This window comes from Leuciscus leuciscus (assembly GCF_965113295.1).
Source record: "Leuciscus leuciscus genome assembly, chromosome: 1".
NCBI lineage: Eukaryota > Metazoa > Chordata > Actinopteri > Cypriniformes > Leuciscidae > Leuciscus > Leuciscus leuciscus.
Window position 1 is genome coordinate 9,572,792 of NC_138725.1, and position 11,753 is coordinate 9,584,544.

Genomic DNA, 11,753 nt, shown 5'->3' on the forward strand with positions numbered 1-11,753 from the left:
GTTTTTGCGCTGCGCGTCTGTGTTGCACGTCATCACGCAACACACACATGACCGGCGTCGACCAATAGTGAGCCTACGTGGTGACGTGTAACACAGACGCGCTGCGCAAAAACACTACGCGAACCAACTAGAGGTCGAGAGAGAAGGAAATGAATAGTGGAATAAAGTCGTTATTTTTGTTTGTTTTTGCGCACAAAAAGTATTCTCGTCGCTTGATATACTTAAGATTGAGCCACTGGAGTCACTTGGACTATATTAACGATCTCTTTAATAACTTTTCTGGGCCAGCAAGTTTCGGTCACATAGAAGCCTATGGAGGAGTGAAACATGGCTCAGATTTCATCAAAAATATCTTAATTTGTGTTCCGAAGATGAACGAAGGTCTTACGCGGTTGGAACAACATGAGGGTGAGTAATTACTGACAGAATTTTAATTTTTGGGTGAACTAACCCTTTAACTTCCAAGTCCGAGTCAAGTCTCAAGTATTTTATTTTTTGTCAAGTCAAGTCACAAGTAATAAAAATAGCGACTCGAGTCCAAGTCACCAAGTCACAAGTTTCCATGTCTGCATCACCCTATAGCCAAATCTGTCCTCTACGCCTATGGCCGGTGTGTGGTGAGCACAGGACACTTTGTTGATTGTCCGTTCATGAAACCCATACTGATTATTTCTTCACAAGACTTTTGAAAATTGTATGACGTAGCCTAGAATATTTGCTCTAAAACTATGTGAAAATCATCCTGACTGCTCATTCAGATAAGACAATATATTGATTTAAAATTTGTAAGACGTGTTTTGTGTAAGAAAGCTTTATGCGAGAGGCGTGATCACATCCTGAATATTGATGGCTTTTCACACCTGAGAAAGACAAAGACACTCCCTAATGGCCCTATTAGGAGCTATCAGGCCCTGTCATTCTGAGCAACCTTGCACAAAGAATGAGGAGATTTAAAAAAGAATGGCTTTTAAATTGTTTGGATTTAACACAACATAATCCAAAGATACGCAACAATTGACAAAAAAGCACATTATTGAAAACAATGATCCAAAGACAGAGACATTTGTGCCATTCCTAAAAACATTGTACACACATTGTTCCAAGGTGTTTGATTTTCACTTTACCATGTTCATGTGAATGTTGAAGTCAGCAGGACTCAGTGGCATCTGGGCCCTGTTAAAAAACACACACAAAAAAAACTGTGACAAGAGAAACTATAGGGCTGCACGATTTTGTGAATACATTTTAGATTTTTCTGGTTAACATTTGCATTTTAAAATTCACAGAACACACACACACACACACACACACACACACAAATGTTTCCAACAATATATAATGAACAGGTTTGTTGTGCCTTGTAGGCATAGGCTACACGCAATGCTGCATAAAATAATAATAAAAATAACAATAACCTATAGCAGCCTATAAATCTTTCAAAAGCAACATTTCAGAGTAACAGCTACGCTAGATAAAAATATATTGATTATCATATATTACTTCAAATGTTTCCATTTGTTACGATGATATGAAATGAGATTGTAGTAAAACATGAAGCCTATTGTTTGGCGCGTTTTGCTTTTTACAAGTGCACAGGTCATGTGAGTGATTCCTTCTGAGTGAACACGGGTGAGTCTGACTGCAGTAGATGTGAAAGATATGAATAAAAGTGATGTTATTTCAGCCATCGCACTTACCTGTATTTACATCCTGTTTACGGTCAAAGTCCATAGTAATCGATTGTCGAGTTCACGCGCATTGGTTTAGTACCTATAATCATGCGCGTGAACTCGACAATCGATTACTATGGACTTTGACCGAAAACAGGATGTATATACAGATATGAGCGCTGGCTAAATAAATATAATTTTTATCCATATCTTTCACATCTACTGCAGTCAGATTGACCCGCGTTCACCCCGAAGGAATCACTCACATGACCTGTGCACTTGTAATGACACATCAAGGATGTTAAGAGGCTAAAAGCAGGTTTAAAACTTGCCCCATTGAAGTCAACAGGGTGCAAATTTTAAAAATAGAATAACTCGGTGAAGGCAACACCGATTTTTGTCGTTGTTCTCTGTACTGACAGCACTCCAAATGTACGAAAAAATTAGCTCAATGTTAAAATTGACCGGAGTTCTCCTTTAACAATGAGTGCTTTTGAAGTAAGCGATCGAATATTCAGCAACCCAAGCTTTAGCATTTGCTCATCTGTATTATAGCTGTTTTTTATTTGTTGAACATCAATTACATTTTTAACCTTAGATGAGTTTAAACGTTTTTTGTATGTCCTAATTCGGAGAACAGACAGTCTCTATATGATGATATCTAGGTGAAAGAGGCTCTATGTGATGGGATTTATCTGACCTTGGTGACGCGAGGCCGCTAGCAGACGGTCGGTTTAGCCAGTCTGTCTGCTTTCTGACCTGAGCCCCAGATTGTCATGTTTGAGCTCTAAGACTATGTGCCATATTACTAGAGAGAAGAGCAGCACCATCCCAGGAGGGATGAATACCATCTCTTTTCAACAGGTCAGGTCTGCCCCAAAAACTTAATCTGCATTGCTATTTGTACTCGTGAATACGCAGGCCACAAGAAGTAATTATTTTTTTTTTATTTATTTATTTTTTTTTTTAAATCACATGCTAGCTGGCAACACAGGATTCCATTCATTATGCTAAGCTAAGCTAGCGGTAGCGCTGCCAAACTAAAACAATGCATGCACTAAGACCAAGATGCGTTTGCCCACCTTTCTAAATCAGGCACGTGCACAGGTAGGGCTCAACCTGTGCAGAGCACATGCCCTTTTTGCCCTTACATTCCGAAGTGCCCTTTTTTGGGTGGTTTTTTTTTTTTTTTTTTTTTTTTAAATCAATGCTATTGGTTACCATTTACGTCTGTCTGTTTTACAAATATTTAGCCATTGAAAGTTCTTAAAATGAACTTGTGTAAATCGTATTCGATCCTCAAGCTGTCAGTATGCTGATAACTCCGCCCCCTCTATATTCACTGAATCCTGAAGTTCCACAGCAGCCGCACAGTAGACAGCAGCTGAACGAAGTTTTGCGAAGGGTAAATAAATATCTTGTTGTTGAAATAAGTATTTGATGTCTGACTCACTGAGACATGTGGGACGTCGCCTGAGACTGAGAGGTACGGCTAGCATTTGCCATCTAGTCATAGCCAATACATAGACACTTAAATAGTCTGTGCATACATCTTTTATAAAATGCGATTTTGGCCAAATTTATTTTACAGCAGGAAAAACTGAGCGCCCATATAGGTACAACAAACTAGTTTGTAACCTGTTGATGAAAATGTAATGTGATACCGCCGGCGCCGGTTTAATGACGGACAAAAAATGCACATTTGCACACATTCGCTGGTCAAAAACTATATACTGATGATAAGTAATACAACAACATATAATTTGTTTTTACCATCGGAAAAATAACAGGTGCGCCCCCGCGCACTATATTATGTATTCTATACTCTCCGCTCGTCCTCACATGGTTTTACTACAGTAATATTGTAGTAGTGACTTAAAAAAAAAAACATTACAGAAGATCACTGTGAAATCTTTATATTGTATCATGCACAATGTAATTCATGATTTAATTCATTCCAGGGCTTCATTTATTTGATCCAAAATACAGCAAAAACAGTAATATTGTGAAATATTTTTACAATTTAAAATAACTGTTTTCTATTTGAATATATTTTAAAATGTAATTTATTTCTGTGATCAAAGGTGGATTTTCAGCATCATTACTCCAGTTCAGTACTCTTCAGTGTCACGTGATCCTTCAGAAATGCTTTTCACTGCAACTGTAGGCCTACTTTTCACACTATTTTTTATTTTATTTTTTTATTGCTGGCTTATTTTAGAGAAAGTGTAGTGAATAAGAGACCTTCAAGAGACCAACATCCCTGGCTCACAGAAGGTTGCTGTTAGGTTTAAAGAAGCCCTTAAAACATGTTTATCTATATTATTATTATTATGGTTGTTATTAATCGTGAATAAATCTAAAGCTTTTGAGACTATTATTTTGTGTTATTGAAAATGGGAGGTGGGGTGCCCTTTTTTTAGTTTCAGCACATGCCCCTTTTAAAGGTCCCGTATTATGCCCCTTTTCACAAGATGTAAAATAAGTCTCTGATGTCCCCAGAGTGTGTATGTGACGTTTCAGCTCAAAATACCCAACAGATCATTTTTTACAGCATGTTTAAATTGTCATTTTTTGGGGCTCAGAAAAACGCTCTGTTTTAGTGTGTGCCCTTTAAATGCAAATGAGGTGCTGCTGGACGACACAGGGGGCGGAGCTTCACGAGCTCGCGCTCAGTCTCTCAGGACTATTTCAGCTCACGGAATGATGATAATATCAGAAACTCTCAGTAACGGCGTTCATTTCGAGTCGGACAATAATGCCTACAGAGTCAGAGTGCTGTATAGAGATGAAACAGGTATAGTTTAGTAGTTTAATTACGGTTATTATGACGTATTTGTCATCTGCTTGTATGTATCCATTATTTATTAACAGCCTACAAGTCTGCTGTCTGAATGATGATCAAACATATACTGATGAGTTTAATAAAGTTTATTGTACATCACACAAAAGATGAAGCGTCAGTTTTACTTCAGAAAATCACTGTAAGAACTGAGTAAACACAGTAGCCTAAGTTATAAGAAGTGCGCAAGTAGCCAGTAGAGTTGAGGGAGCATTCCTGTGGGCGGAGGTTAGTCAAAAAACTGTTCTAGTGACGTCATTAATGAAGGAAGTAGAGGGATGTAGTCCAGACGGGCCGTTCGATGTAGGCGACTTCTGTTAAATAAAATATCTTGCTTGGCATTGAACTTTGAGCTTTATATTTTTACAGATATTATTTATGCTCTAACAGCAACATTACACACTAACTAAAGTTTGAAACATGGGATCACGAAGAACGGGACCTTTAAATAAACGGAGGAGTGTTCCTTTAAAAGTGTATTATAACAGTATATAAACTTCCTTATGTGTGATTTAAATAAGAAGCTTACAAATAAAATTTTTTTAACCTTAAATATTAGAATGATGTACCAACTCGGGTTCCTTATGCTTTACTTTACAGCATTAGTTGAGAGAGATTTTTTTTCTTATGTACTGTACCTGATAGGCCCCAACTTAATCAATATGGAATCAGATTGTGTCAAATGGTTTTTTGTTTTTTTCACAGGCCTTCACAGGGGAGAGACTAGCTGACACTTCAGGACTGCGCTGTCGTCGCGTCCAGGCGCAGGTCCTTCATCTGATCTGGATCCCGCGGACTGCGGTAAACCTCGGGATAAACAGAGAGACTAATATAAGCATAGACACCATTCTTCTCATGATGTAACGAGTACATCAGGATTTATAGGAAGTGTTCCCAGTTCCGGCTGGCCTAATCTATGCAGCCTAACATTGAATTATAGAAGTCTATAATGTGTTATGTGAATGCTAGGTCAAAGAGATGTGTCTTTAATCTAAAAGACTCGTTCCCGCAGTTCTTCTGGATTTAGTCTGTCTCAGTTTCTTCATGTCACGTTCCACGTGTGTTTGTGTATTTTTCTTTTTGTGTGTGTGTTTGTGTTTCTATACGTTATTCCTAGGTGGTGATCATTGGATGCCCATAAGAGATGTGACGTCACGACGTTAAAATCAGAGCTGAAGAAGTTAGAATTGTTTTCTGTTATTTAGTTGGAGAGTGATCACCACGCATTGAATTTATTGTTTTTTTTTTAGACAGCGTAGTTTATTTAAGGCGGCGTATACGCTGAAGATTTCAGGTTTTGTTTCTGCATTTTTCTTTTGATGGGTAGATTTAGAGGTTTGGGTGAAATAGTTATGATTTGATTATTTTATTGATTTGGCGACACTCTTGTTTTCTTGCTTTGTTTTCCTTTTATATTTTATAATTTTTCATGTTTTGTAACGTCATTCACGCTTTTTCAAATTAAACGTTTTCAACGTTTACTCTGGTATTCCTCGTTGTTTCTGCTACTTGCACACACAGCAACAGTGTCTCACGTAAGTGTCGCGCAATCATCCCGTTTACATCTTAAACACATTTGCATCTTAAACATGTAATCACAGACGGACTCGATGATGGTGGGATCAGATCATACCGGCTGTTGTCAAACTCCTTGTGCATACACAAATCTCACTGGATTATTACAATTAATAGCAAAAAGAATGTTTGGAAAAGTAAACTGATATTTCCTACTGACACACTACAGCAAAATATATAAATAACTGACTTAAAAACCTTTTTTTTTTTTTGGGTGGTGGGGGGGGGACTGGGATATTAACATGCATTTAAGACTTTTGCACAGTACTGTATGTTTATATATCAGGGCTTAAAGGGAGGGTGAAATGCTATTTCATGCATACTGAGTTTTTTACACTGTTAAAGAGTTGGATTCCCATGCTAAACATGGACAAAGTTTCAAAAATTAAATTGTACGTTTGAAGGAGTATTTCTGTGCCAAAAATTGTCCTTCTGGTTTGTCACAAGTTTCGGAAGGTTTTTTTCGAGTATGGGCAGAGAATGTCTAATAGGAAGAGAATTGGCACTCTCTGCTTACTTCCGGTTTCTGGACTGGCTGCAGTAACACGTCTCTGTCCATGCGGGGGTGCTCGCAGGCGAGTGCAGAATGAATGGAGGTCTATGGTGAAAAACCCTCAAAATCCACTTTTCTCAGGATATAATTTTTTGTCTAGTAATTTGAATGTTGTATTCGAAAGGAGATGCAAAGAAATTACACATTGCTGGGTGTTAGATTTTTTAGAGTCACTTATTTGGTTTAAAAAGTCTTTTAAAATGTCAATGACGTCAGAATGCTGACGTCATTAGCAGAATGCTAGCGTGTTATGGGCAACAACAACTCAACCTGTAAGAAATCGAAAAGAAATAAGTACTCGTTCATTCAACTTTCGACCAATAACCCATGTTGAACTTGCAAAACTTACAATAAAATCTGAGATTTCTCAACGGGAATCGGGTGAAAGAGACACATTTAGCCGTCTAGCCCCATAGACTCCCATTCAGTCTGCACTCGCCCGTGATCACCTCCAGTGGAATTCTAATGGAACTGCAACCAAGATCTATACAATGGGGCTAATAGGAAGTGCCAAGGCTCTCCGTAGACGGGCTCTGGTATGGGCCACTTCTGCCGGAAGAACCGCGGGCGCGCGCGCACTCGTAGACCAGAGCAAGATAGCGAAAGCAGTTCGCCATCAAATCGCTCTGCTCGGCTTTTGGGAAGTCAATGTCACCAAAGAAGTGTGTTTTTAGTTGCCAGGGCAAGACAACCCTGCACATATTCCCAAAGAACCCAGCGCTAAGGGACCAGTGGATGGAGTTTGTTTTTTCAGAGCATCATTAACGGAGCTGTGTAAGACTTTTTTTGTTCCCTGCATTTCGACGATGATTGTTTTATAAACAAAGCCCAGATCGACGGATCTGCAGATCGTCTAATGCTTAAGGATCGAGTAGTCGCAATGATAAAGGTTCGCGGTTGTGATTGGAACCGGGGCGGTGAGTAAAACTGCTTCAAATGTCTCTGTGTTGTTAGTGTGGCGCGTTAGCACACAGCTTTAGCTTCGCCCGCCCCCAGTCGCTCGTTTTTTTCCGGAAAGACTCGGTACAGCCTATCTGTCTTTTATAAATATAATAAAACGAAATACTTTTTGGAGATATGAAGGATGCAATACTACTCTATAGGTACTCAAGATTAACAGGAGATTGAGTGAAAATGAGCATTTCACCCCCCCCTTTAAAGTGAATTTTTTTTTTTTATTGCATCACAAGTGTATTGTGATTGTCAAAACATTTTAGTAACTAAACTGAATTTTATTAGGCTTAGTGACAACATGTTACAATGTTTAGCCTATAGGCTACATGGTACAATTTCTGGTTTTCAATTCAATTGTGATTTTATTTAAAGGTATAGCGGAGGATCTTTCCGATTTTCAATAGGACCCACCCTCTCCACTTTTTGAATAATTTGATTGAGTCACCAGAATGATTGACAATTAGGAGGACCAATAGTATAGGCTATCCACCCGGAAGTAAAAAAAATCCTCCGCTATACCTTTAATAATGACTCATTTAAATAAGGTAGGCTACACAAGATTAATTCATTTTTCTTAAGAAAAAGAAAACTCACCTAATGCTGTAAACATACAGAGAGATATATAATGCGTTTTTTTATTGTAATTACTTTATTTAATGATAAAAATATAATAAATATGTAATATAGTACACATATTTAGCAAAATACTCTCTAAAGCTCTTTTTTTTTCTAGCCAACTAACGTGCTATAGCCTATATTATGGTCATCAAATGGCTTTCCTGAGGTAAATGTTATGTGACATAATTGTTCTCCAGCTGTTTCATTGACCTCTTTTTTTGATTGATTGGTCGATATTATGTATGAGGAATATACATTTCGGTAAGTTGTACTGTATCTTTCAACATTGTTCATTCGTGTTTATTTACTAGCTAGAGATGATCGGTTCACCTGCCGCTAGGGATCTGTCGTGTCCACTGATCTATATAATGTCATTCTATATAGATCAGTGGTCGCGTCACATTTACAAGCGCCAAAACGGTATTTATTGTTTGAATTTCGTAATAAAAGTGACAGAATCTGAGAGCTGAGATTTTTTTTATATCAAAAGTAACCTGCTCTGTCCAGTCTGTCAATCTCCGTGTCCTCTTTGCTTCGCGATTTTTCTGTGCGTGAGAAAATGGATGTGTGTCGTGAGAGCGTGTGAAAAGTGTCAATTGTGTGTGTCTCACGGTGAATGCGTGAGAGTTGGCAGCTCTGAAGCTAACTGCGAACTGGTTCACTTCCTGCACAAGACCCGCCCTCCTTTCTAGCAATTGGCTAAGACAACCTTAAATCATGCTCCCATTGGCTGACAGCTGTGCGTGCTGACTCTTGAATCAAGGTGGTAGGTTGAAGGGGACTGGTGTGTTATTCAAGTCAGATTAGGGCCTGTTCACATAAGGGCCTGTTCACATATCGCGTCTTTTGCGCGCGCAAGTTCGTTATTTCAAATGTAGGCGCGCGGTATGCGCGCTCATAATGGAAGCGACGCGGTCACGGTGCGACGCGCTCATTTTTTCCAAGCGCGTCCGCGCTGCATTGAGATAAAAACATCTCAACTTTTCAGAATGCCGCAAGCGCACCGCAGGTCACGTGACAAGAACCAAGCTTAGCAACGACAGACGCCTCCGGAGCGCAACCACCCGAGCGCTTTGGAAAAAGGAGAACGCGGCGCGCCTAGCGTTTTCTATGCGTTTTTAGGCGCGATATGTGAACGCCGCCTAACGCGTCTTTTGCGCGCTCAAGTTTGTTATTTCAAATGTAGCCGCACGGTTTGCGCGCTCATAATGGAAGCGACGCGCTCGTTTTTTCCAAGCGTGTCCGCGCCGAAAGTGCCTCCGACTGTAATTTGCAGCTTGATAAATAAATTTTGCCTGCGCCGGATGCCGGACCTGCCCTCAAGCCGGAAATCCGGCCCCCAGCCGGAATACTTTAAGCCCTGATATATGTAGCACGGTGGTCTTGTGAGGCACAACATTTAGTTCCTCCATATAGAGGAATTAAAATCAAACATTGCTAAACAAAAACTTTGAGTCTCCTCGAGATATGGACCTATCATCCTACCACAGTGAAATACACACACCTAAAGGATTATTAGGGACACCATACTAATACTGTGTTTGACCCCCTTTCACCTTCAGAACTGCCTTAATTCTACGTGGCATTGATTCAACAAGGTGCTGAAAGCATTCTTTAGAAATGTTGGCCCATATTGATAGGATAGCATCTTGCAGTTTATGGAGATTTGTGGGATGCACATCCAGGGCACGAAGCTCCCGTTCCACCACATCCCAAAGATGCTCTATTGGGTTGAGATCTGGTGACTGTGGGGGCCATTTTAGTACAGTGAACTCATTGTCATGTTCAAGAAACCAATTTGAAATGAATCGAGCTTTGTGACATGGTGCATTATCCTGCTGGAAGTAGCCATCAGAGGATGGGTACATGGTGGTCATAAAAGGATGGACATGGTCAGAAACAATGCTCAGGTAGGCCGTGGCATTTAAACGATGCCCAATTGGGCCTAAAGTGTGCCAAGAGAACATCCCCCACAACATTACACCACCACCACCAGCCTGCACAGTGGTAACAAGGCATGATGGATCCATGTTCTCATTCTGTTTACGCCAAATTCTGACTCTACCATCTGAATGTCTCAACAGAAATCGAGACTCATCAGACCAGGCAACATTTTTCCAGTCTTCAACTGTCCAATTTTGGTGAGCTCGTGCAAATTGTAGCCTCTTTTTCCTATTTGTAGTGGAGATGAGTGGTACCCGGTGGGGTCTTCTGCTGTTGTAGCCCATCCGCCTCAAGGTTGTGCATGTTGTGGCTTCACAAATGCTTTGCTGCATACCTCGGTTGTAACGAGTGGTTATTTCAGTCAAAGTTGCTCTTCTATCAGCTTGAATCAGTCGGCCCATTCTCCTCTGACCTCTAGCATCAACAAGGCATTTTCGCCCACAGGACTGCCGCATACTGGATGTTTTTCCCTTTTCACACCATTCTTTGTAAACCCTAGAAATGGTTGTGCGTGAAAATCCCAGTAACTGAGCAGATTGTGAAATACTCAGACCGGCCCGTCTGGCACCAACAACCATGCCACGCTCAAAATTGCTTAAATCACCTTTCTTTCCCATTCTGACATTCAGTTTGGAGTTCAGGAGATTGTCTTGACCAGGACCACACCCCTAAATGCATTGAAGCAACTGCCATGTGATTGGTTGATTAGATAATTGCATTAATGAGATATTGAACAGGTGTTCCTAATAATCCTTTAGGTGAGTGTAGATACTTTCATTCAGTGGTGTGACAATAACTTTCTTGTGTTAAATGTAAAAAAAGACATAAGAAATGGTCCTTGACCCTAGAAGTGTATCTGAATACAAGTCTGTGATCATTGAAGACACAGTGATACAGCAAGTGACATCTTATAGATACCTGGGGGTTTATATGGACAAGGTTCTTTGTTGGAAGACACACATTGACAGTGTGTGCATAAAGAAAAACACAGCAATTGTTGTTGTAAAATCATTTAATGAGAAAATGGTTTTGTTGATTTAAAAATCTTGCTTTCCCCTGTTGTTTGATTTCATGGAAACAGACACCAGTGATTTTGCCCAGAGATCTCTTATTTATTTAATTATATAAAACATAGGAGAGAAGAGGCAGTGGACCAAACAAGGTCCTCATTCTAGTTTCTCATCATCTTCTCTGCCTTTCGGACAAAGGGCTCAGTTCTTATATGGTGACCAGGAAAAAAACTACATCACTATAGCAACACATACATTCAGCAGAGGAGCATATGGTTTCCATTAATGTTGGTATGTATACCCTCTTATGCTATGCTTGTATAAACACTGAATATACATTACAGTCTCTCCAGCACACACTCAAAGTCCCCCAAAGTCTCTCTTCCCCCACATCTTCACAAAATACATTGAGTACAAATTATTATGAATGTATATAAAAAGTATAAAAGAGATACATGGGGGTGGTGTGGCGCAATGGATAAGACACATGCCTTTGGTGTGAGAGACCTGGGTTCAAATCCACTGTGAGACACCAATACGTCCCTGAGCAAGACACTTAACCCCTAGTTGCTCCAGAGGCGTGCGAC

The 11,753-nt window shown here is 39.8% G+C and overlaps 1 protein-coding gene across 2 annotated transcripts in view; it reads left to right on the forward strand.

Moving 5' to 3' along the window:
- Nucleotides 1-5,341, forward strand: part of LOC309488696 (uncharacterized protein) — a 28,647-nt gene extending 23,306 nt beyond the window's left edge. For both annotated transcript variants that reach the window (XM_082157033.1, XM_082157034.1), the window contains one exon: nt 5,218-5,341. In XM_082157033.1, the coding sequence (XP_082013159.1) occupies nt 5,218-5,239 (22 nt within the window). In that variant the 3' untranslated portion in view covers nt 5,240-5,341. The remainder of the gene's footprint in view (nt 1-5,217) is intronic.
- Nucleotides 5,342-11,753: the final 6,412 nt, after the last annotated feature.